Source organism: Phodopus roborovskii, unplaced genomic scaffold, assembly GCF_943737965.1.
Source record: "Phodopus roborovskii unplaced genomic scaffold, PHOROB, whole genome shotgun sequence".
In the NCBI taxonomy this organism is placed as follows: Eukaryota; Metazoa; Chordata; class Mammalia; order Rodentia; family Cricetidae; genus Phodopus; species Phodopus roborovskii.
The window spans coordinates 8,946,919-8,973,269 of NW_026126546.1; the positions used below are offsets into that span (position 1 = coordinate 8,946,919).

General features: G+C 48.2%; 2 protein-coding genes across 2 annotated transcripts; one reads left to right on the plus strand and one right to left on the minus strand.

Annotated features, from left to right (window-relative positions):
• Nucleotides 1–7,864: 7,864 nt before the first annotated feature.
• On the minus strand, nucleotides 7,865–21,160 carry Tacc3 (transforming acidic coiled-coil containing protein 3). Its single transcript, XM_051200300.1, has 15 exons — nucleotides 20,845–21,160; nucleotides 19,089–19,251; nucleotides 18,812–18,954; nucleotides 14,923–15,004; nucleotides 13,939–14,629; nucleotides 12,580–12,632; nucleotides 12,208–12,311; nucleotides 11,354–11,441; nucleotides 11,168–11,269; nucleotides 10,643–10,719; nucleotides 10,520–10,563; nucleotides 9,750–9,910; nucleotides 8,559–8,665; nucleotides 8,348–8,468; nucleotides 7,865–8,114 (listed from the first exon to the last, which is right to left on the minus strand). The coding sequence occupies exons 2-15, from the start codon at nucleotides 19,248–19,250 to the stop codon at nucleotides 8,049–8,051; spliced, it is 2,001 nt and encodes a 666-aa protein (XP_051056257.1). The 5' UTR covers nucleotide 19,251; nucleotides 20,845–21,160; the 3' UTR covers nucleotides 7,865–8,048.
• A 71-nt stretch (nucleotides 21,161–21,231) lies between these two features.
• Nucleotides 21,232–26,259, plus strand: Tmem129 (transmembrane protein 129, E3 ubiquitin ligase). Its single transcript, XM_051200313.1, has 4 exons — nucleotides 21,232–21,864; nucleotides 23,644–24,118; nucleotides 24,578–24,737; nucleotides 24,842–26,259. The coding sequence occupies exons 1-4, from the start codon at nucleotides 21,660–21,662 to the stop codon at nucleotides 25,088–25,090; spliced, it is 1,089 nt and encodes a 362-aa protein (XP_051056270.1). The 5' UTR covers nucleotides 21,232–21,659; the 3' UTR covers nucleotides 25,091–26,259.
• Nucleotides 26,260–26,351: the final 92 nt, after the last annotated feature.

Sequence of the window (26,351 nt, forward strand, 5' to 3'; positions counted from 1 at the left end):
GAGGACAGTTCCAAGGCCATCAGTTCCCCCAGGCAGAAGGCCTAGCCCTCAGAGACCATACCTGAAGCATATTCTCTGCTGTCCTCATGGGCTCAGCTCTGGTTACTGCCCTGTTAGATGGTGTACGATGTACCCAGTACAGCTCAGAGTTTTCTTTAGGGGCTCCCTGGATTATCTGTAACCCAGCTCTGCCTCAGCTCTTCCTACTCAACTCAGAGGATTCCAGGATGCCTTCACCTCCCAGCCTTAGTAAGCACAGTGTAGGGGGCCTGGGGTTCTACCTGCACTGAAGTTCTTGGCAGAATAGCATTTCAGGCATAACCCTCCATGACTTCCCACAAATCACCCAGTCCTCCAGGAGTAATATACCTTAGAGAACTAGGGACCAGATGACAGGCCTTTCTTCATCACAGGGCTACCACCAGCAGTGCACACAGACAACTCACAGGTGGCTTGTCTGTCACATGGGGGTCCTGTCTCTTCTAGAAGGCCCCTAGTGAATGTCACACTCAGCTAACAAACGGCTCTTCTTGCTCTTGTTCACTTGCTGTGGACAAACGCTCCACAGTTCTGGCTGCAGCCCTGCCAGCTCTTGTGAAAGCAGCCCCCTGCCCCTGTAAGTCCAGCCCAGACTGGGGCTGTTAGCACCAGGAGTGTTTGAGGGGTGGGCAGAAGGTGAGGGGGACCCTGCAGGATGTCACAGCAAGGAAGTGGCCTTCGAAGAGATGTGAATGAAACTCAAGTTCAGATTGACTTTGTGAACAGGAATCAGACTTCAGGGAGTCTAATGCCAGGTGGTTCATTGTCAGTATGTTTAAAACACAGGACAATCTGGGGGAAGTTTCCAGGCAACAATCAGTCCTTGAGGTGTGAGTACTTAGAAACTTCTTACAAAGTACATGTGATCATGAGAATGGGTTCTATAGCTAAAAGGCCTGGGATGTAGTGTGGCCTCTGACCAATAGCACAGATGTCAGCAATACATGTGACTTCTCCCCTAAGGGTGGGTTCCATTAACTGGGAGCTAGGGAGGAAGAATCTGGAATAAACATTCTGGGGAATTTGGGTGAGGTGTGCTTCTGTAACAAAAGGTGGGTAAGGTCTGCCTCTGTAGACAGAAAAAAACAAAACAAAACAAAACAAAACAAAAAAAAAAAAAAAAAAAAAAAAAAAAAAAAAAAAAAAAACAAACAAACCGGGTAGTTAACAGTACCCACTCTAAGCTTTCTGGATGGAATGTGGGTATTTTATTTCATTTCCCCCACTGAGGAGATACCCCTGCATGATTAATATTCCTGGTTTTCCTGGATGCCTGAGGTGCAAGGAACTTCATGCTACACAGAGGGCCCCTAAGATACAGGGATGATGGCCTTCGGGAGCCGCTTTCAGCCTTGCTGGGCATGGTATCTCATCTACTTGCTGGCCTGAATAGAAGAGAGAAGCATGTGTGAGTGCCTTAGTCTATATAATTCATTTAATTCATTCCACATATACTTGTGATCTTTCAGTTTGGAGCTTGGTGCCAGGTTTTCTGGTGGTTTGATATAGATATGATAGGGTAAAAGGGTAGATTATTGAATATATTTTTATGGGGGAGGTGTTCAAGACAGGGTTTCTCTATATTGCTTTGGAGCCTGTCTTGGAACTCGCTCTGTAGACCAGGTTGGCCTTGAACTCACAGAAATCTGACTGCCTCTGCCTCCCAAGTGCTGGGACTAAAGGAGTGTCCTACCCAGCTATTGAATGTACTTTTAAACCAAAAAAGCAACTACTAGTCTTAAATATTTTACATAGGTATGGATTTTTGTATACTGAAACAAATTTAAAGTTAATTTGTTATACGTATATATGTTTCTACTCTTGTTTGGATTATTGTGCTTATGCAACTCATTTTAAAATATATAATGAAAAACACAGATTAACAGTCTTCTATAATAGTCAGACTTATTGTCATATTAGATATATTTTCAAGTACATAAACATATATTTAGGTAGATGGTCTTCAAATACTTCAAAGACCTACAGAATATGGCATTTAATATGTCTAATAACCTAAGGCTTTTCATGACAGTGAGACATGTCTGCTTCTGGCAGCACCAGTCTACTTCAGAGAGGATGATGGGCACTGAAGAAACTCCATATGGAGTTTGCTTTCTTTGTGGCAAAAGCTATCCATTAGGGCAAGAAACTGCCCTTGCTTCAACTGTTGACAGTATGTGCTTATCCATATTGGACAAGCAGAACACAAAGAAAGGCTACTTCTGAATTTTGCCAAGATAGGACAGTCCTTCAAAATTTCCTGCTTCTGAAAAAAAAAATCTGTCAGATATTCTAGGTCTGTAAGCCAAAGATGGATGCCCCAACGTTGCAAAGGAACTTTGGGTGACTGTCTGGGCAGTCTGATATCCCTGTCATTAGGTAACTGCTCATCCTTCTGAGGTCTTTGATGGAGTTGAAGACTAGATAGTTACAGTTTTTCTTAGTTATGATAGAAGGCAAATTAGCTACAAAACGTTGGAGTTACAAAGGTAAGTAAAAGAATATTTTCTTTTATGTTGTCAAATACAAATGGACTGGATATTGTAACTGTAATTGTTACTTAATAATTGTTTTTGTTGCATATAATCTTACTATGTTAAAACCTTCCTTTGTAACTTGACAAAAAGGGGGAAATGCTGTGGAATTCTTCTGTACATTGTGTCAATATATGTCACTGTGTTTGGTTTAATAAACATACTGACCAGTGGCTGAACAGGAAAGCCAACCTGAGAATGCTGGGAAGGAGATGGGCAGAGAGGAGTTTCCAGAAGTCACACAGGGAGCAGGACATGCTGAAGAACACGTGAAGCCACAAGCTGCATGGCAATGGATGAGTAGAAATAGGTTAAAATATGAGTTAGCTAGTAACTAGCTAACTGGATGGCATTTATAATTCATATTAAGCCTCTGTTGGTTATTTGTGAAGCAGCTGCTGAAACACAGAAAAACTCCACCTACAGGGGTTTCTGGCCTGCTCTTTTAATGTGAAGGGGCATAGGGTAGCAAGCCCTACGTTGATGATGGTGACTGGGAGTTTAGGGGACTTAGTGGTTCATAGGATGCAGGGTCCACATATGCTCACCACCAAGCCCTGGGCAAGGTTTTATTTTGCTATGGACTCCTGTCCTACGGCGTGGGATGGTGCCTGCTATGACTAGTTCCTACCCTTGAGGGCCTGGGACCTCTTTGCTATGGCCTTGTATGGGGTTCCTCCTGAAGAAGGCGGATTTGTGAGGGCATTCATGATCAGAGCTATAACTAGCTGGTCAAGATCTGATGAGGGCCAAAAGGGTCCTTAGCGCCCCAAGGGTATGCGACTAGAGGTCCAGGTGCAAGAGCCTGGAAGTATAGGACTGGCTTGATACAGCTCTCATGCGCTACCTAAGCGGTTCAGACCTGTCCAATGGTGCCCCCTGCAGGTTGCCTGACCTGATGGCTGATAAATGCAAGGCTTGGGATCAATTCCTGGGGTCAGGGAACAGAAGCCACTAAGTAGCACATACATAGGGCCACCATAGGAATTCTCTTTATTCCTTGGATATACCTCAATTCTGTTATCGATCCTTGAGCACACCCCAGGAAGACAGAGTCCATTTCACTATTGAGGTGAGTCTACCCATTCCAGAGGGTAACTATTTCCTGTGTGGCCACCTTATAAACCTTGCCTCTCTGAGGACTTCTCCAGAGAGACAAGAGACATGGATTGATCCCACTTTAGGCAGAAATGGATTCAGAAGAGGGAATTCAGGGTTCTGGTTTGGGTGGCGAGGTTCCACTAGCACAAACACCACTGAGGGCTTTCTAGACACTGGGGCTCACTAGTGAGGACTCTGAGAGGGTTTAGGGTTCATCTTCGGCTGGGTCCAAGAGGGGACAGTGCTGGAGTAAGCCAGGGCTGTGGATGGGCAGGGCACCATCTTGTGGGTGATAATGGTCAGTTTAGAGATCCAGTTGCAGGGTCCACTTAGCCCTCTCTAAAGGGTCTTGTCTGGCCCAGAGAGGCAGCTTGGGCCCTCTCACTCTTATGTGGTCTTGGAACCCGGAGGTGACTAAGCTTCTTCTGATGGGGTTCAAGCTCCCAGGAGCATCACCCTGGCCTGTGACTACTGATTAAAGGGTGGGCTGTGGCCAGGCTGCTCCTCTGATGGTGAGCTTATTTTACCAGGCCTGTAAAAATTACATGGGTAGGGGACATAAACAAGACAGTGATCCCTGTGGCTGGACAGTATGTACAGCACGTTCAGTGTCTGGAAAAGCAGTTGCCTTGGCCTGTACTATGCATGGTCATATGGCAGAGGATGGTTTGAGACAAGGTCTCATTTTGTAGCCCTGGCTGTCCTAAAACTTACTCTCAAACTCAGAGACCTGCCCCACTCTGCCTCCCAAGTGCTGGGGTTAAAGGTGTGCACCACAACACCTAGTTAACACTCCTCTTATCAGGCTTTCTACTCTCATGACCTCACAGATAATAATTACTAAGATCTCATGCCATCCTGTTGGGAGCTGGATGTCAGCACATATACTTTTAGGGAGACTCGCATTTCAACAGTGGATGGAGTGTGAGTACTAGCTGGCAGAGGCTGTGGCACTGTGGGAAGGGTTTCTGTGATGCTTTTTACCTCTGTGCACTGCAATAGCCACTCCCTCCAGTTGCCTCTAGGGTATTCCCTGTTCCCATGTTCTGCCCTGGCAGGAGGCCCACAGCACCCACTGTGTAATATCAAGGGACACAGGGCTACGGAAGTCTGGCCCTGCTGCTGTGTGCCCAGCTAGGGTCATGTTTACTCATGGAGGACCAGTGCCAGAGTCCCCTTCAGCCCCCAGGATAAATGCCCATTCAGCCATACAAGGCTCCTTTGTCCTGAAGTGGCTCAGCCCAGGCTGCTGCTGGGCGGCCGGTGTCCTTAGCATGGCCCCAGGCCAGGCTGGCTACCCTACCACATCCAGCTGCCCTACAGGACTTTCTCTGGACAGACTCTGGCTTGGCTGGGAGAGGCCCTAGCAGGGGATAGATAGGGCAGCTCTCAGGACTGGAGAAGCCAGGCAGACAGAGCCAGTGAGGAGGCCTGACTGCAACTTCTACCTCTTAAGGCCTTTTTAATAATGCTCCAAGCAACAGGAAACCCTTGCAACCATATTGCTGCCCTGTTTGTGGGTAGCTGGTCAGCTCCAAGGCTTCGGGCTCTGCTGGGCCCTTAAACCAAGGTGAGAGAAGCCCTGCATCTGACTATAAGTGCTCAGCTAGTGAGTGCTCTGCTTCTCTGAGCCTCAGCACCCCTGTCTGTGGAGTGAGCCTCACAGGCTCTGTCATCTCAACAATGAAGAGCTTCAGGGGGGAGGAGAGGAGGGGAAACTGGTTAGAATTAAAATAATGATGAACCCCCTAGATGAGAGTGTGCCTGTCCTAACTTTATCTGTGTAGGGCTGCTGTGGGTGGATGGGTCTTTGGCAAGCATGTTCCTAAGAGACTATCCCATGGATCTGAAAGATCATGGTAGTGCATTTGGAGACTTGGGCTGAGGAGAGAGACCCAAGGCCCAGGGACAGCTGGCCCCACAAAGCTGGTCAGGTATCTGTTCCAGTAATGCCTAATCTAGCTCTACTGGCCTTCTGTCTTAGTCAGGCACTATCCTCCAAATAGCTTCAACACAGGATACTGGGCTTCTAAGTCTGTTCTCCATAAAGGTCCCCATTTACCTCTGTGGTAGCTCCCCTAGATTCTTGTGGCCCATGAGTGGCTTTAACTCCTGGTGGTAGCTACCTGGGGACCTCCAGCTGCAAACTAGCAGGTAGACTCCACAGCAGGTCCTGGCTGAGGGGTCCTTGCTTCTGGAGTGGCTGGACCTTGGCCTGGGTCTCTTGTTGGGTAGGACCCATATTTAGAGGAAACACTTTACCTCAACTTCAGCCACAGGCATGGGTACCTGTCCCTGTATGCTGTGTTCTAGCCTCTACAGCAAGTCTTCTGGGAGCACAGGAGCAGTACCGATTCTCAGTCCTACCCACACATGCAAATCTCCTCAGCCTGCTTGATGGTTCTTGGGGCTGACTAGGTCACAGATGAGTTTGGGACCAGAGGCTTTGCCAATGCCTGTTCAGAATTCCTGGGCTCTGTAAAGCTTCTGGGCCTGTCCAGGAGTCCTCGGCACACATGTGCCCATTCCCACTCCTGTGCTACAGGCCAGGAGAGCATACAATGGGGTCTGTCTTTTGAGACGCTAACCTTGGTTTGCTGCCTGACTTGAGATGGTCTAATTACCCTTGGCTTTAGACACGTAGCTTTTACGTGTCTGCCCTGGTGTACCATGGTCCACAGATTTCTTTCATTATCTGCAGAATGGTGGAAAGTTGGAAACCACAGCATTTCTTTTTCAGAGAAGTCTGTTTGGGCTCCTTGCTCCATGGAACAAATCTCTAGACTGTTTGCCTTAGCAGCCATTGATGTAGGTACCTCTATATCCTTGTGCCAGGTCAGCAGAAAACTCATCAAGCCTGGTCTGCTTCGCTTTTGGTTTGGTGTAGAAACTTGGGTCTATTTGGATTTGATCAATATAACCCCAAGGTCTCTGGGATAGGGTGTGTGGTGGTTTTGTTTGAGTGCTTGGCTCATGGGTGTAGTGAGATAGTCCTTCTGTGGCACTGACCACGCCTGATGGGGGGGTGGAGCCATGGGCAGAAGTGACCTGTGGAAGGAAGTCGGAGGGAGAGCCGGGAAAAGCTCTCTTGCTGGCGTGACTCGGACAGGAGAGGATTGGGTTGAATTTCCTGGTGTTCATCTGTCTAGGTTGTAAGTTATTTCTCCCTGAATAAACATCTATTCGGCCTATTTGTTTATCCTGATCCTATTTAACCGTGATACATGGGGAGTGGCATTATTAGGAGGTGTGGCCTTGGAGTAGATGTTGCCTTGGAGGAAGTGTCTCACTGTGGAGGGCTTGAGGTCTCCTATGTGCTCAAGCTATGCCAAGTGTGGTACACAGTCTCCTGCTACCTGAGGACCAAGATGTGGAACTGAGCTCCTTCTCCAGCACCAAGTCTGCCTGCGTGTTGCCATGCTTTATAAGAAGTGCTGTGGTCATGGTGCCTCTTCACAGCAACAGAAACTCAAGCTAGGACAGAGTGCCTTTCTCTCAATGTGGCTGACTAGATAGATGCCTGAAAACTGGGCAGGACTTGAACCCACCATCTCCTATCTGCTCATTCTCTAGGGGGATACAAATAAGCAGGCTCAAGAGGTGTTTTCTCCCAGCCAGGGAAATAGGATGACTGATAGGAATAGGTAATGGCTTTCTTTAGTCTCAGGCCAGAGCTGGGCCTTGTGTAGCCAGTTCTTCCAGAGATAACTTTCTGTCTTGGAGGAAACCTCCTTAAGATACAGTATGGTTAGCCAGGAGGTGGTGGCATATGCCTTTAATTCCAGCACTCAGGAGGCACAGGCAGGTGGATACTGTATGGTCTAAAAGGAGGCAAAACATTCCATTCTTCAGGGAACCTCCAGGAAGTAAACAACTCAACAGCTTCAGGAAGTCTCTGAAACTAACCAGATTCACTAGACACTACCTCCACTTCCCAAGTTTCTATAACTGCGGTTCTCAACCTGGGGGGGGGTGTCGAATGGCCCTTTCAGAGGGGTTGCCTAAACCATCGGAAAACACAGATATTTACATTACGATTCATAACAGTAGCAAAATTACAATTATGGCATAGCAATGAAAATAACTTTTCATGGTTGGGGGTCACCACAGCATGAGGAACTATATTAAAGAAAGTTGAGAACCACTGTTATATAAGAACTGCAGAAAAGACACTTTCAAACAAGCTGAACTATCTAGAAAAACAGGTAAGTGAGCTTTATAAACAACAGGACCTGGGTTGCTTTGAAATTAATTAACTTTAGTCATCAAAGTAATGTAACTTAGAAATGAACAGAGATTAAAGACCACACAAAAGAGACAAATCAGACAGACATAGAAATGGGTAGACAGAGGGATGGTGACGGCTGGCTGCAGTCAGATCTTCTCCATCTTAGAGATGAGGTCATCACAGATCCGGGTCAGCTCATCATTTTCTTTAGTCTGAAGGAGAAAAGATAAGGCTAGTTTCTGTAGGGTCTCAGAGGAAGTGGCAACTGAATAGGAAGGTCCCACCCTTCTTAAGTAGGAAAGGAGACTAGAAAGAAAAGGCTGGCCCTGGACTTCCTTAAAGAAAGGGCCAGTAGAGATAAAAAACAAACAAACAAACAAACAACAACAAGAAACCCAAAAACCTCCAGAGCAGGGCCTAAGGTCCTAAGATTGCTGTGCCCTACCTTCTGTTCCACAGTCTTCTCCAGTGAGTGGATCTGCATCTGTGCCTTCCTCAAGCTTGCCTGGAAAGCTAGTGCCTCTGCTTGAGCCTTGCTACGTACTTGGGCGATCTCCTCATTTGCTCTTGAGGGACAGAAACAGAGATATAGGCTAGGCCTGGCCCAGCAACAAGCTAGCTAGCCCTCCCTCCCCAGATAGGTGGCTGGCACTCACAGCTTGAGCTTTTCTTCTGCATGGGCCTTCAGTGCCTGGTACCTCTGGCCTTCCTTTTCAATCTTCACTATATACTCCTCAACACATTTCTTCAGTGAATCTTCATTCTTGAGAATGAGCAGATAGTAAACAATAATGGTGCACTATTCCATCAGAGCCAAAACCTGTCCAGCTTTGGCTATGAGTAGTCTTAGGGTCAGGTGCAGACTGTAGACTGGTAAAGCTTTTGGGGACATTAGTGATATAGAACTTTGCATTTTCCCTTTAGGAAAAGCCTCTTGATGTACATTATGTCTAGAACACCTTCAAGGTACAGACAATTTCTGGACTTCCATCTCTGGAACCCTGGGGGTCTGATTCCCCAGACCCTGTAGTACCAGGTACCAGTTCCTGCCCAAGAGTGCAACTATGAGTAGAACTGTAGTGGGATATTCACAGTGAATATCCCACTACATAGAAGCACTGCACACTGTGGGCTGTCAGCTGCACAATCATGAGGGTTATATGCAGCCTTGCTCTCCACAGCACTCTTTGGGCCTCTCATACCCACAGTAAAAGGTTGACTACCGAGGGTCATGTAGCAGGAGGTGCTAGAGCTCAGTAGCTGGCTCCCAAAATGACTTGTTTTCTCCACAGACACCATAGGGAAAGGCCAGTTTGCTCACCACCTTACCTTTTTTTGTTGTTTTTAGACAGGGTTTCTCTGTGTAGCCCTGGCTATATTGGAATGTACTCTGTAGACCAGGATGGCCTTAACTCAGAGATCTGCCTTCGTCAGCTGCCCAAGTATTTGGATTAAAGGTGTGTACCACCGCCCCCTCCAGCTCAGTTTGCCCTTTCTTGCAAGGTTTGTGTGTGAGTGTGTGTGAGTGTGTGTGTGTGTGTGTGTCTGTGTTGTGGTATTGTTGGAGATTGACCAAGGGCCTCATCTATGCCAAGCATACTAACACTGAACGGAGAAACCCCTAGTCTCCTCTGAGGCTCCATGCTTACAGACTAAACCTATGCTTCACAGATCTGGCTGTGCTCCTCTGCAAGAATCTACTGGGTACAGCTTGTCTTGTCGATAGGACATCACATAGTCTGGTGTCAATGAAAAGTAGTCACGGACCCATGCACACTAACACAGCTCATGGCCCTACTCTTTGGGCTATGCCTTGTTACACGAGGACCAAAGGGGACACAACGCACCTTGCGGTAGCCTTCAATCACTTCTTTCTGCTTCTCAAACCTCTTGAAAAGGTCAGAGAAGGACTTTTCAATGGAGTTCAGGTCTGCAGTAAGTTGGTCTTTCTCTTTTAGAACCTTTTTGATTTTGTCTTCTGCGAGTTCCTTCTGTCTCTCAGCCTCCTCTTTAAAAGGTTAAGTATCTGGGATTAGGAAGCAGCTACTACACTGGATGCCAGAAACAGCCCCCAAACAAAGGGTGAGACAGAGTAGCAGGAGAGATGGGTAGCCAGGAGCAGGATGCAGCAGGTATGGACACTACTAACGGTCTCATAACACAGTAAGTGCCCTTCCCCCTTCATGTTCTCTGGGATGAAACATAGACTGAGACCACAGCTGCCTCTTCCATGTCAGTCTCAGGAGGAGTTTGGCCCAGGACATAGCAGTGCGACACTTCGGTAACACCAGCAAGACTGGAAGAAGCAAGTGACATCGCGGTGGACTTAAGGTTCATGCGAGGGCATATGTCATATGCTTTATGGGTCTCAGGGCAAAGAAGAGTGGTTAGATCCCTACAGGGACACCGGGTTTCTACTTGGATACTTTCAATTATCTCTGGAGAGGGGAAGGCAGGACAGGGCCATGGCACCTGCGCCTCATTAGAACTTTGGCCACCAGCTGTTCAGTGAATGTCACTCATGTGGGTCTCTCCTCCCATCATGAACCCTCACCCTTCGTGGCTTCAGAGCACAGATTAGAAGAAACGGACAGTATATTGTTACCTCAGCACTCACCCATTGATTTGTACACGATCTTCTCAAACCCATCCACGATCTTCCTATAGAAGGAGAGAAGATGATTATCTGTGGCTCCTCATGCAAGTAGACCAAGGTCAGCATTGGTGCCTGCAGTCTTACCCCATCTCCAAGTACTTCGCATTGATGTCCTCATACTTGCTTCTCAGCTCCAAGTTCTCCTGTTGCGTGGCATTCACCTACAAAAGCCACATATCTGGTTGGCAGTTGGACCACAATCACAGGCCTGTGGGTGCCTTTCTCACCAGGCCAGGATTGTTTCATTCATACCCAAGGTCTCTGAAGCCATGCCACTGAGTTAAGGGAACTCCATTCATAAAGCCAAGAAGTTGGGCCATGCTCATGAGGGCAACCTGCTGCTATGGTAGAACCCAGCAGCGAGTATCTCAGTGTTAACCAATTAGCCACAAGGGGGCACCACAAGCCCAAGTTCAGTGTGGGACTCTCAGGCCTGTCCTGGTGCTGTTCATTGATCTCTAGACAGAAGCCTGCAGGAAATCCCTGTAGACAGTCTGTGTGTATCTGGTCAGAGTACACACTGCACTTACAATAGCCTGTACCTAGCTCTCGGCTATTCTTCCAAAACAGCCTCCCATTTTTACAGCGCAGACACCAGGCCGTTCTCACCAATGCGTCCAGGTCTTTCTGGCTGTACTGCAACACATCCACAATAGGCTCAGCAGGAAGGAGACCTCTTGGCTCAAGGACACACAAGGGTGGGCCTGGCACCTGTGGGAGTAAAACATGGGCCTTCAAGATGTCATTCATCTCTTTAGTCCACAAAAATTGCCCCAAAGATGCTGAAGTACTTACAGGAACATCCAGAGCTCCCAAGAAATCTAAGTCCACAAGCTTGGCTTCCATTGGATTTCCCGAGCCAGCCTCATCCACGTCCTGTACACTGAAACCAAACAAGCAGCAAGATCACCTCATGCTCCTGAGTACTGAATAGGGTGAAAAAGTCAGTTGTCTTGACAAGCTTTGTGTGAGGGACTTAGTCTAAAAATAAACGCTAGACACCCAGAATGTGGAAGCGGGCCTGGCAGTTACAGCTCATGTCCTCCTTCTCCCTCCTGTCTACTCACTGTCCCTATGAGCCATGCCTTGCTCACAGCAAGCTGTGCGGATGTTGTAGATGCCTTACTGTGGTGTCTTCAGAGTGCACAGGGGGCATACCTAGTTAGAGATGTCAACTCTTCTCTGGCTTTCAAGGGTCTCATGTGAAATTTAACAAGTAATTCTCAATAATACTTGATTACATTTTCTTCCAAAGTAGTAGACACTAGCCTGGATTTGAAGGCCCCAAGGCTTCTGTCACAACTATTCAGATCTGATTTATAGTATAAGTTGTCATAAGTGATTCATGAAGGAACAGGCATGCCTGTGGAACTAGAATTCCACTCATAAAAACAAATACTATCTGACCTGGTTCAGTTTGTAAGTTCTTGTATATTTAATGCTTGCGTCTACTAGGTACCCTATGTGGAGAGAGCATGGCAAGCTCCTTACTAAAATATGGACTACCTCATAGATGTCCTGTTTGTCTGTCCCCATTACTAATTCTAGTTCAGTTAGCCCTTTCCTAAAAATTTTGAATCAGTTAGTACACTTAGTAACAGCTACTAGTCTGCCTGGCTCATGCTAACATCTTCAAAGGAGGGACATACCTATTTGTCACCGGGACCACTGGCATTGGCCGCAGAGGGCTCTCTTTCAGGAGTGGATCAAATTTCAAGTACAAAGACTGCTTCCTCCATGCTGACTCCTTAAACTGAGAGTTGGAGAGATGGGACAAGGAAAATAAACAAGATTCACCATTGCTTTAACAGATACAGCCCCAGAAGCCAGGGTGATCTTATTGAGCAAAGGGGGCTAGGGAGACAACACAACCTGGTGAGTCCAGAATTATCTGGGAGTGAGGGGTGGACACAAGGCATGACCAGAAACTATACAGGAACTAAAGGATGCTCCAGGTACCAAGGATAAATGACTGGATTATACATTTCAGTTGAGGCTGCCATCAAGTGCTAAGTACCTACCGAGGAAGTTCCAAACTGCTCTAGATAATCCACTTCAGCACCAGTACCTAGAACTGAAACAGTGAATAACAATTGTTATTTACCTCGAAAGCTGCAGGCTTGAGGGCTGCACACTCAAGTACTTAACAGTGAGATCACTGTTTTTTATTTGGGGCATGAGATTAAAGGTGTGCACCACCAGTACCCAGCAGGATCAAGGATCACTGTTCTTTGAAATATATTCAGAGACTATTCTGTTCCCAGCAGTCTAACTAGCAGCTTCTCTGCTTCTATGAAGAGAGGCCCAGCCAAGTCCCTGGTTTTGTACAGGGGGAGAAATCCTTCCTCTCTCCCCTTCATATTCAGTAGACACTTAAAAATTCTATCCAAAGTCGACTGAATGTGATGATGTGGAACCAATAGAGTGTCCCAACTATTACTTTTTCTTTCTGGAGATAAGCCAGACTGGCCTTGAAGTCCCTATGTAGCTAGCTAGAGGACCTTGAAATTTTTTGTTTTCTCTTTTTCATCTTTTTGAGACTATTTTTCTGTGCAGCCCTGGCTGCCCTAGAACTCACTCTATAGACCAGGCTGGCCTCAAACTTAGAGATCCACTTGCCTCTGCTTCCCCAGTGCTGGGATTAATTAGAGGCATGTGCCACCACAAAATTTTTCTTTTAAATTAACTTTACTTATGTGTATGTACGTTTGCCCAGGTGAAACTATGTAAGTAAACATGCATAAAGGAGCCTGTGGAGGTCAGAAGAGGGCACTGGACTCCACGGTACTGGAGTTTCAGGTGGTTGTGAGCTACCACATGGGTGCTAGGAACCAAACGCAGGTCCTCTATAAGAAAAGTAGGAAGTGCTCTTTTTGTTTGTGTTTTGAGACAGGATTTCTCTGTGTAGCCCTGGCTGCCCTGGAACTTTCCTTGTAGACCAAGCTGGCCTTGAGTTCACAGAACTCTTTGCTGCCTCTGCCTCCTGAATGCTAGGATTAAAGGTTCATGCCTGGCTGATCATCGTGTATCATCACAGCAATAGTTATTAGTCCTAAGAAAATATCTCATCCCCCCCCCCCTTTGGTTTTTTGAGACAGGGTTTCTCTGCCTATCCTTGGCTGTCCCAGAACTTACTCTGTAGGACCAGGTTGTCCTCGAACTCGGAGATCTGCCTGCCTCTGCCTCCTGAATGCCTCTGCCTCCTGATTAAAAGTGTGCACCACCACTGCCTGGCACATTATCTCATCTTTTTAAGGACTAAAAGTTTACATGTGAATTAGCGAGACAGCCTCTGGAATAACTACGTACAATCTGTAGGAATTTATGTGTCCACAGGGATTTTAAGGAAAACTGATGGTGAAAATATTGGGTCCACATACCTTCTGCTGGGTCTCTGAAGTTCTCTTCCTCTGGGTCTAAGATAGGCTCTGGTTTCTGATGAGAAGGCTCTAGCACTGGCCCAATAGGAGGGGCAAGGTCACCATCCACAATAGGTTCTGGTCCTTGATGAGAAGGTTCCAGCACTGGCTCAATATAAGGCGCATTATCACCATTCATGATAGGTTCTGGTCCCTGATGAGAAGGCTCTAGCACTGACTCAACAGGAGGGGTGGCGAGGTCACCATCCATGATAGGCTCTGGTCCCTGATGAGAAGGCTCCACAATTGGCTCAACAGGAGGGGTGGCGAGGTCACCATCCATGATAGGCTCTGGTCCCTGATGAGAAGGCTCCAGCACTGGCCCAATAGGGAGGACAGCGAGGTCATTATCCACGCTGCCATCCATGACAGGTTCTGGTTCCTGATGAGAAGGCTCCAGCACTGGCCCAATAGGGGGGGCAGAGAGGTTATCATCCATGCTGCCATCCACGATAGGCTCTGGTCCCTGATGAGAAGGCTCCAGCACTGGCCCAATAGGGGGGGCAGAGAGGTTATCATCCATGCTGCCATCCATGACAGGTTCTGGTCCCTGATGAGAAGGCTCCAGCACTGGCCCAATAAGAGGTGTCAACAGGATATTGTCCTGAGAGCTCGTAGAAGCTGAAGTGCTTGAGGAATTCAAGATTACCTCCTAGAGAGAAAGTCAGCATCACCTTGCACAGTGAGGACCCATTCTTCTTAAAATAAACCCAGAAGGGGAAGCAGCTCTAGGGGAAGGGAAATAGTAATATATCCCACCCTGTCACCAGAGGACTGCTAGTGGCCTCATCTGCCATGTTATTTTTCTTTGTTTCGAGACAGGGTCTCACTCTGTAGCCCTGGCTGTCCTAGAACTCACTCTGTAGACTAGGCTGGACTAAAACTCAAGAGATCTGCTTGCCTCTGCCTCCCAAGTGCTGAAATTAAATGTGCACATATACATACCTGGATCTCACCTTCTGCTCTTAGGATCTCGGCTGCCATCTGGACCACAGGTGTATCATCCACTGGGGCTAACGGCAGCTGACTGGAGAGACAGAGTCATCAGAGCTGGGTCTCCCCCATGTTCCCTGCTCTGGCATTAAACTATTATTTACCTCCCTCTTATGTTGGTTCACTTGAGAAGCTGTTCATGCTAAAAGATACATGAAAGTTATCTGGAGGTAACAGACTACTTGGCTGCTGGCACGTTAGCACCTAAGGACAGGGGCTTGCTGTGTTACCAACCAGCTGTCTCTTACCTGAGTAGTAACCTATACTTTTTCTTTTCCTTTATTTTTTTGGGGGGGAGGGTGTAGAGAGATGGTCATACCACATAGACAAGTTTGGCTTCAAACTCTTGTCTGACTCAGCTACAATGCTAGGGCCAGAGGTGAACTACCTGCACTGACTGTTAGTTAAGCTGCCCACGTGCTGCTGTGCTTCACGAAAGACAGCACTGCAGTGCCTCCCTCAAGATCTCAGGGCAGGGACTATGAAGCTATGCCACTCTAGTTTTAAACAAACCTGAAACCTGTTTGTCTTGAGACTATGGAAGGGAAGCAGTATGATGGGTACATAAACAAGTGACACTGGGATTAAGAGCACTGGCTGCTCTTCCAGAGGACATGGGTTCAATTTCCAGTACCCACATGGCAGCTCACACCTGTCTATGACTCCAGTTCCAGGAGCTCTGACACCCTCACACAGATATACATGCAGGCAAAACACCAATGATCGGAAAAACAAACAAAAAAAATCCCAAAAAACTATAAAAAAAAAAAAAGAAGTGGCATTTTTGGATGTAGGTCCCAGATTACACACACCATTAAGAAGCTGCTCCTGACAGAATGTTCCCCTTTCCTACTTACTATGGAGAGTTCTCCATATCTGCAGGCCTAGCATTCAGCTTGCTCAGCCACAGGCAAGGCCAACCTGCTTTGGGGACTTTGTGGAAGCTTAGTCTTTTTGCCATTATATCTGGAGTCACCTCCAAATAAGCTCAAGTTTGGGTCATCCAAATGTTCCCAGTTAAGGTGGTAAAAGCCCCAGGAAGCAGACTGGGGACATTCATCTCTCTTGTCCCATCTCCTGCTTGTTTGGGGGCCTGCTCCTGGCTGGCCTCTGATTTCTTCAGGAGAGGCTGGAGGCCAGTTCTCTCCACCAGTCTCCTTGGTGAAGACACCTTTGTGTTGGTGGTATCATCAGAGAAGTCAAATTCTAGCCTTATGGAGTCATGACTTGAATGGATGACCATTTGGCCAATGGATTCTTCTTGAAGACTTGGGTCTGTGGCCCCATCTGTCTAAAGAGGGCCAATTGGGATTGAGTTCTTAGAACTCATGAACACAAATGGAAAGGAGTTTGGGTGCCTGCTGCTGGCTCAAGGGTGCCTACAATCCTGGGGCAAGCTGAGAACTCATACTTCAGGTCTGGAGTGTTTTGCTTAGCTTTACTAACTAAACTGGTTCTATACTAAATGAACTCTTACTTAAACTGCCCATGTCTCTCTTGAATGAATTCATTCTTTCATAAGAACTGAAAGGCTGCCACACCACCTCCTAGATTGGGACCTTGGCCATACTAGAAGATAACCCCTGGAAAATCAAATACCTAGACAACCACTCTGGTCATTCCCCCACCCTCCACCAAACAAGCTCCATGAGCTACCACCTCGGCATCATGCTGTCTTTAGTATGCAGGCTCAGATGAATACTTTAAAAATAATGAATGGCAATATGGCACATGCATGGCTAGATCACCAAGGATAAGCTAACAAGTGACATTCATAACAGGTACTACTCAGAGCTGTCCTCCCAGCAGTACAGATAGAGACAAGAACTTCCTTGGCCTCAAAGGCTAGATTCACAGCAACCAAGAGCCACCAATTGCTTGCTCTGTGTTTCTGAGGTTGTTATAGACCAACAGTGTTCCACTAATCTCATCTGGCTGAGTTTCAGAAAAACACAAAATGAAATTGTAAATTAACAAGGACACCTGAAAAGAGCAACAGATTTAGAGGTGCTTTGAAAGGACAGAGATGGCACAGAGCTGAGAAATGCCGTGGCATTAAACTTAAGAGCACAGGAATGTTTTATTCCTCATATATATATGTTTCAAACAGTGGAATCAGTAAAAAAATAGAACAAAACCATACCAGACACCCCTCCTGCTCTGGATAAAGATGTGTGTTCCTGGTACCAGGTTGGTGAAGTAATAATTCCAAGGCCCTCCTTTCTAGGCAGTCTTAGAAAAATGGGTTAATATTTAAAACAGAAATAGCCAATAAGAAATGCTAGTAACAGGCTAACAGCTTTATACTTAATACAGTTTCTCTGTGTGTAATTTGGGGGCTGACGTGGCTCTGGGACCAGGGTGGCGGGCAAATTGCTAGTAATCTGCTAGTATCTGCTTGCCAGTTCAGTAGGATTTCTGCCAGGGAAATGCCTAATGCACCTGTGGATGAAGCTTTTCCCCATCCTTTTAGCCACATCTATTCTTTTTCTTTTTTTTTTTTTTAAAGGCCACATCTATTATTAGTTCTTCTTTTGTGGATATTTGCATGAAGATATGTGGATGCATGTGCACATTGTACATGTATGGTATATGTACATATATACATATGTGTGCCTAAGCAGCCAGGAGTCAACACTAGATATATCTTTCTCAACCATTCTCCACTTTATATCTTGGAAGTCAATGATTTGGCCAGAAAGCCCCAGGTTCTCCAATGCCTACCTCACTAGGACTGGAATTAAAGGTGTATAGTTCTGGTTTTTGTTTAAGATTTATTTATGTAAGCCTGGCGTTGGTGGTGCCCACTTTTAATCCCAGCACTTGGGAGACACAGGCAGGAGAATCTCTGTGAGTTCGATGGGAGAGGGCAGCCTGATCTACAGAGCTAGTTCCAGGACAGCCTTCAAAACCACCGAGAAACCTGTCTCGAAAAACCACCAAAAAAAAAAAAAAAAAAAAAAAAAAAAAAGATTTATTTATTTATGTACTTTATTGACACGAAGAGCTGTCTTCGAGAACACCAGAAGAGGCATCAGATCCCAATATAGATGATTGTAAGGCACCTTGTGGGTGCTGGGAATTAAACTCAGACCCTCTGGAAGAATAGCCAATGCTCTTAACCACTGAGCCATCTCTCCAGCCTGTGTTCTGGCTTTTTAAAATGTAGATACTGAAGACCGAACTCAGGTTCTTATGCTTGTGTAGAACAGTACCAAGGGAGTCATTTCCCAAGCTCCGAATACTTTCTCTACATGAGTCCTATCTGCTCTGTCCAAGTGTTGAGCGTGGGAAGGCAAGTGCTGATTTCAAGCAGAAGGGAGAGATGAACAGAACTCAATACGAAGGAAACTATAGGTAATTTTTTCTGGAAATGAGATCTTCTCATTTCATCAAGTTATAAAAAAAAAAAAAAAAAGACTGGACTCTTTCAGCCTAGATATGGGTGGGAGGGCCTAGGCCCTGCCCCAAATACTTGACAGATTTTGATGATCCCTCATGGAAGGGCTCACCCTCCCTGGGAAGTGGATGGAGGATGGGGCAGTCAGTGGGGGCATGGAAGGGAGAGGGAACTGGTATTGATATGTAAAATAAGGTGACTTATAATAAAATATATAAAAAAATAAAGACTGGATGGGAGGGGCACAGCAAAAGAGTGAAGCATGGAATTAAAACAGTCCAATTATCTGATGACTAACTCCACTAACAACAGCCAGATTCTGCACTTCCAGGCAGTGATCAGAGAAAAAGAATAGTCCAGCTATGGTGACAGGGCTGAAGGCTTTTGCAGCAACCCTAGAGAGGACAGAATTGCAGGACACTAAATGTGATCAACACTTACTTCTCCTTCTGTAAGCAGATGTATCGATTGTTTTCTAATCCAATATCGTCATCCAGAGCAAAAGGGGTCTCGAGTTTGCAGGTCATATTAGGACTTAAGATCCGGTGTGTCTGTGGATCCCGAAGAGGTGTCTGAAAAGTCACCTAGGGAAAGGTGAAGAGTGTGTTCATGCTCTATGATACAACCCCTCACAAGCAAGCCAAAGCGCTACAGGGTAAGGGCCTCAGAAGCTGACCCCAGAGCACCTGATGAGTAAACACATTACAGTCCAACTCACCTTTGCAGCTTTGGCCTGGTGCTTGGGTGGTACATTTTCTTTCTGTGACGGAAGAAGAACAGAGGATCTTCCGGTAAGTTCCGGTTGTGAAAACAGGAAGTTAGAGCTCTCTGAACTCTTTTCTCTGGGGACATTTTCGTCATTTAAGATATGCAGGCTCATTCTGGAAAAACAAAACAAACAGAATATATTTGTCATAAGGAAGTCAATGATGCTACAGCCTATGTACAGAAATGCCCCACAAATACATCAAGGAGACACCTCTTCCTGAACAGGTAAAGCTAGTACCCTTCACAGGTATAGTTAGTACTTCACATAGGGGTCATCTGCCAGAGAAAGCCTCAAAGTCTCTTGTATTAGGTATACTGCTAGCTCCTGAGCCAACTGCTAATAGGGTTCAGGTGGAGAAAGAAAGAACCAGGTGTTTATAGAATGACTTGCATTAATGTATTACACTTCAGGGCAAGAGCTAGGGGATTTATTTAATCCTGGCTTTAAGAAAAATCAAAGAGCTGGGTGGTAATGATGAATGCCTTTAATTCCAGCACTAGGGAGGCAGAGGCAGGACGATCTCTGTGAGTTCAAGGCCAGCCTGGTCTACAGAGTGAGTTCCAGGACATGCTCCAAAAGTACAGAGCAACCCTGTCTCTAAAAAGTAAAACAACAACCAACCCCCAAAACAAACAAACTAACAAAAAAACCCCAAAGAAAGTGGGCACTAGTGGCACATACAAGCCTTTAATCTCAGCACTTAGGAAGCAGAGGCAGGGGACCATGGGTTCTTGGGGGTGAACCCCTGGGAGCTCCCTGGTTGAAGAGCAAGGAGAGGTACTGGGGAGAGGCTGCTGCTGACTCTGCTTTAGGAGCCTGTGAGGAAAGACAGGAGGGGAGAAAGGACAGAAATAGCAGTTCCTATAACGAAAGAGAGCCAGTGAGCTCCAGGGATCCTCCAGTCTGCCTGCCCAGTGTTAGGACTACAAGCAGGTGTGGCCACGCCATGCAATTTTTAGGTGGGTTCAGAGGGCCTCAAGTCAGGTCTGCATGCATGTTACTGAATGAGCCATGTCCCAGCCCCTGGAGGGACTGGGTATAAAGATTGACAAGCCAGGCTTGGGTTCTGCGTCTTCTTGGTGCAGGAGTAACTGTGGGGTGGGAGAGGAGTACACACAAGCTTTTGATTTTGCTGTGCTGTTGCACCTGTCTTTGGGAGATTAAGCATGGAGTCAAGATGCCTATGGGAGATGACACAAGTGAAATTGAGATGTCTCCCAGGTGGCGTGTTGGGAGTAGGAGGAGAATAAAGGAGCTAAGATGCGCTGACTCAGGAACAAGAAACTGTCCCTGGGACAGTGTTCAGGACGACAGCCAACAGTTACAACAGTTTTTCAGAAAGGTGGAAGAAAAAGACCTGGGGCATAGGACGTTCTAGCTCCGAGACGCGTGTCTCATACACGACACATTCGACAAAAACAGGGGCCTGGGGAGATAAATAAGCCACGCGCGGCCTCTTCGGAGGACATCAGTGGGTCAGACAGAGATCACCGGCAGGCCGGCCGGCCGGCCCAACCCGGAATGCAGCCCGCGGGCACCAGTTCTGCCTAGGAGGCTTGGTAGATCCGTTATCCCAGAAAAGGGCTCTTGAGCCAGGGGTGGGCCCTCAACAAAGGGAGACGGCGAAGCTGAGCGTAAGGAGCCGCAACCCAGCGCGGGCTGATCCCCACCTCTCGCCCACGGGAAATGGGAAGTCGCCGTTTACCTGCCTACTGCTGACGGGCCCTTGGCCCGCGCCGCCGCCAACCGCAGGAGAGGAGCGCCGCCCTTGCTCTACGCTGGGAGTCCGAGCTGAGAAACCGAGGCGAAGGGACTCCAAAAAGCTCTGCTTTCGCAGTTCGTGACTGTCGTCCGCTGAGCCCGCCCCAGATTCAAATACCGAGAGTTGACGTTCCGCGGCCAATCAGCGCGCGGCAGGAGAACGCCACAACCGCTGAAGGCCAATAGTGGGCGGCACTGGTCCCGCCCTTCACGCGCAAGCAGTTCCGTTTCCGGGGCTGAGGGCACAGTGGGGAGCGTCGGAGCGTGTGGGCACTGTGGGCTCGCATCGCAGGCCATGTCGGCTAGTCGGTAGCCAGTTGCTGTAGGGTCCGACAATCTCAGCCGTTATATGGGACCAGCTGCAGGGTCTTCCCCGAGATGCTTATAAGGGAGAGGCTGCACCCATGAGGGGACCTCTGGGTGGCTCGCAACTTGTGGGCCGGCGCGAGGTTCCGAAAGGCTTCTCAGAGTGCCCCGGGAGGCCTCACGAGACTCGGTCTCCCAGAGGTCTCTCTGGGTCACCTGATGGTGAATTGTCTCCCACAGTGCCCCGCGGGCAGCAGAAGGCCGTACTCCATCTCCTAGAATGCTTTGCGGGTCCCTAGACAGGAGATACTCAGTCTCCCAGAATGCCGCGCGGGCAGCCTGACTCAGTCTTCCAGAGTGCCTCGAGGGCAGTTTTGCGGTGGCTGCGCCAGGCTACCAACTGTCCGGGACTGGACGCCCCTGTGTCTTCCCGGCGCGGTGAGCCTCGTCACGATGGACAGCCCTGAGGTGACCTTTACGCTGGCCTACTTGGTCTTCGCAGTGTGCTTTGTGTTCACGCCCAACGAGTTTTACTCGGCCGGTCTCACTGTGCAGAACCTGTTGTCGGGCTGGCTGGGCAGCGAGGACGCCGCTTTCGTGCCCTACCACCTTCGTCGCACTTCCGCCACGCTCCTCTGTCACTCACTGCTGCCGTTGGGTGAGCCTCCTGTGCGCGAGCCGGTTGTTAGCGCTTGACAGGGCGCTTGGAGACTCCGAGAGTGATGAGGCTCCCCGCCATAACCGGCTCAGAAGCCGGTCAGTGCAGATGCAAGCGGGCAAGGGTCCCCGTAGTTGAGGCTGTAAACAGCTCTCTAGGGCACCCTGTGCTTTTCCCAGTTGGGAGGCAGCAGCTCAGGCGCTGGCCTTTGAGTGGTGCTCAGGTGGGGCCGTACTCCAGTCTGACATTACTGTGGCTGGAGTGCAGAATCGTTCAGCCTGTGTGCGATGTTGGGTGATCTCTAGGAAAGGGCGTCTGTGGACTTGACTCATTACAACAGGGGTCGGAGGGCTACCCGGGAAAGGGGTGTGGTGACAGCAGGTAGAGATGAAAACGTTCACGGTTGGGTACAGTGATGCAGTCTTGTTTTCAGGCCAGGTTTTCAGGTCCTGTCCAAGGGAGAGCGTGTGTGGTGCCCCATGTGTTACTGTAGCCTCTGACAGGTCCATCTGTCAGCTATTGGGAGGATGCATCGGCGAACTGCTGGGATAGAGCAGTGATTGGAGGCTAGGAACCGGGTGAAGGAGACCTGTGGAGGGTACAGAGACACGGAAAGCCAGGTCTGGGGGAACAGGTGTCTGACAGCCTGCCTGCCATATTTGTAGCCCAGGGATGATTGGGGTGAGGATGCAGCTTCCTAAGCTCCAGGGAAGTGGAGGCAGGTGTGGTAATAGAAGGACTCAGGCCTGCTTTCAGAGGAGGGTGGGTTGAGAAGACTCCTTGCAGAACTGGAGATGGAGCTGGCATGCCTATGAGGTTGTGTGGCTTGAGAACCTACTGCCTTGTAAGGAAAATAAAGAAGGCGGGCTCTGAGTAGGACTGCTGGACAAGGGCTGCCCAGCTGGTTTTTGATGCCCCCTAGCGCTGCTCATTTCATAGGCACTCCCATGCCTGAGCAAGGAACCCAAAGTTAGTAAGCACAAGTCACTCAAGGATAGAGGCTATGTGGAGACCTGACAGACAGTGGAGCTGGCTTTTTTGTTGCTCCATAACTATAACAAGCTATTTTGACATGAAATGAGTTGGCTAAAAGTAAACATTTACTATTGGTTTTGAGAGTTGTTCCTGGTTGGGCCAACAGGGCACTAAAACTGGTTCCTTTATTCTTACAACATGCCTTATCATTGAGTACTTGCTTACTTTCTTGTACAGTCGTCCTGGCTCTGAGATGGGCTATGTTGGATCTGCCTCCTCAGAGGAGGCAAAATTGAGAGACCCAAGATGTATCCCGAAGAACTGCCTCAGGTCCACCAGTGGTCCTTTTGTTTTTTTTTTTTTTTTTTTTTTTTTTTTTTGGCGGGGGGTGGGGGGGTGGGGTGGAGGTGAGTTTCTCCAGACAGGGTTTCCTTGTGTAGATCTGGCTGTTCTGGAACTCGCTCTGTAGACCAGGCTGGCCTCAAACTCACAGAGATCTACCTGCCTCTGCCTCCATAGTGGTAGGACTAAAGGCATGCACCACCACTGCCCAGAAACTTTTGCTTTCTCTCCACCCTCCTCCCCTTACTTGGCTATTTCTGTGAAATTATAGTAGTAAACTGAAAGCATTTCCCTGTAGTATGTGGTACCACTGCTGTGACTAAGGGCTGAGGCAGGCCTGCTGTGGGGGTACAGGAGTAAGGGCAACATGTTCTGGGAGCTAACCATGCCCTAGGTGGGTCACCATGGGGGAGACAGCACCCAACAGCCAAGACTTCCCCTGAGATGTCTTTTCTTCTGCAGGCTACTACATGGGCATGTGCTTTGCAGCCTCCGAGAAGCAGCTCTACTCCCCTGGTCAGGCCTCAGAGGCCTGGCAGTTCCTCCTTCTCCTAGCTGTGACCCTTCCCCTTGTCTCCTGTACCCTGATTTACTACTGGTCCTGGGACAAATGGACCCGACACCCACTGGCCCAAACCCTGGCCCTCTATGCCCTTCCACAGTCAGGTTGGCAAGCAGTTGCCTCTTCCATCAACACAGAGTTCCGGCGGATTGACAAGTTTGCTACCGGGGCACCTGGTGCTAGAGTGATTGTGACAGACACATGGGTAATGAAAGTGACAACATACCGTGTGCATGTGGCTCAGCAACAGGATGTTCACTTGACTGTGACAGAGTCTCGGCAGCATGATCTCTCACCAGACTCAAATCTACCTGTGCAGCTTCTTACCATTCGTGTGGCCAGCACCAGTCTTGCTATGCAGCCCTTTGATATTCGGTAAGTGTGGTGGTTTTGGAGGGTACATGACTTATCCTGTCTGTACTTCATGCACCTCTTAGGAGGCGCTGAGGGTGGGGAGGACTGAGGCACTCCTGGGGCCTATGTGACATCAGTCAATTGACTACTTTAGTGTCATTTCCTTCAAGGTCCCTCTTGCCTTCTGCTATTTTTGTTGCTCCTTCTCCTCTATTATTGAACTGTCCCTACAAATTCTTGAGATAGCCTAGGAATGTAGATTGGTAGCACCTCAGCTCCAGGCTCTTCCTATCCTCTCTACTGGGGATGCGTGACCACTGAGTCTATATACTCTGCCTGTAGGGCTGTCTTTAGTAATTACTTTACTAAGGTGACTTGTTTTCCCTGGCCTTGCCTGCTTTTGGTTCTGGGTGCCTTTTGGTTCTGGGTTGTGTACCCAAGGGCAGATTGGCTCAGCTCATCAAGCCATGCCTCTTCCAGGCTGAACTCAGCGGAATATGGTGAACTATGTGAGAAGCTCCACGCCCCAATCCGAAGTGCAGCCAACGTGGTTATTCGCCAGAGCCTGGGTGACCTCTTCCTAGAAACATTTGCTTCCCTAGTGGAGGTCAACCCAGCCTATTCAGTGCCCAGCAACCAGGTGGGGGCTGGACCAAGTTGGAGGGGGGGGTTACCCCACCTTCCTCCCAGGAGCACCTTGTAGGCCTTTTTGTAACCCATTTTGTTCCAACTGCCTCTTTGTAGGAGCTGGAGGCATGTATAGGCTGCATGCAGACACGGGCCAGTGTGAAGCTGGTGAAGACCTGCCAGGAGCCAGCAGTGGGCGAATGCCAGCAGTGTTATTGCCGTCCCATGTGGTGTCTCACTTGCATGGGCAAGTGGTTTGCCAGCCGCCAGGATCCCCAGCGCCCTGACACTTGGCTGGCCAGCCGTGTGCCCTGTCCCACTTGCCGTGCCCGCTTCTGTATCCTGGATGTGTGTTGTATACGCTGATCATCACAACCTAGTCTTTATCTCCACTAGCCACTTACAAGGGGCTGCTAAAGCTCCTTGACCTTGGCAAAAGGTTCTAGTCAAAGCACACACTTATATACAGCCTCTATCTGCCTTGAGTCTGTGGTAGGTTGAGGATTCTGATTTAGAAGAAATTCTCATGGAAATACCCTATCCTGTACCTTCAGCATCTTCTCTTCCTACTTACCTCCAGGTGGGGCTGGTATTTTACATAGAATGCTCCAAAGCCCCAAGATGTTGGCGTTTGGCCAAAGAGCTTTCATTTGGCCAATTTGCCTTAATTCTATTACAGATCATATCTGCCCCTCAGAACATTGACAGTTAAAAGCCAGACCTGTATCTGTCCCAGGGCCTGTGGTGTTCGGTGGAGGCTGACAGTGCAGAGGGTCAGTGGGGTGCCACTCTAGTGTGAAATCCTTTTCTAGGGTATCCTGTTGGCTACAGCCAGCTAAGGGACCACTTCTAGGTAGGGAGGCAGGGGCAGCAACCCAGGACCAGGCCATGAGTGCTCTCCCAAGTTTCTCATGAGGGTTGCATATGCTTTAGAGGGCCACTGTACTTTTGGTGTCTTCTCTTGCTTCTTTAGTCCAGAGGAGACCAAGACCTGGTGCTCCTGGCCCTAGGCAGGGGTTTTAGGGAGCTAAGGACCAGAGAACCATGGCACTATGCAGAAGAAACCCACCAGAGCTGCAGTACAGGGTTAGCTAGGGCCCTTGTGGGTTGCTTGGATCAGGAGAGAGGACCTCAGTGGTCAAGGTTCTGATGGGCATACTATTCATTTATCTGGTGCAGATGGGAGGGGAAGAGGTTGCCGTTTACCCTCCATCTCTGATACAAGTAGCCACTGGAGGGAGGACCTCTCCTTCAACTTGTGGCCCTGAAGCCCTACATTTGACTGTTTCAAGCAGTATTGACAGGCCAGCCCTTTACCCAGCCAATGCTGCACGTAACCCCAGGGATTTGCTAGCAGAGGGAGCCCAGTTCTGCCTGTCCATGAAGGATGGCTAGGACTGAGCCAGTTTCAAGGGTTCCCTCCAGAGGCCAAATGGTTTGAGGTTATTTTTTTTTAACCACAGAGGAGTTAATTTTATAAGGAGAAATGTAAATGTCGTAAAATGATACAGCATTTAATAAAGAGTTACTTTCCAAGTGATGTACTTCATTTTGTTTACCTGGTAGTAAAAAACAAACTTTTCCAACACTTGGCAATGGCTGGGGGATGTTGGGAAAGTGAGATGAG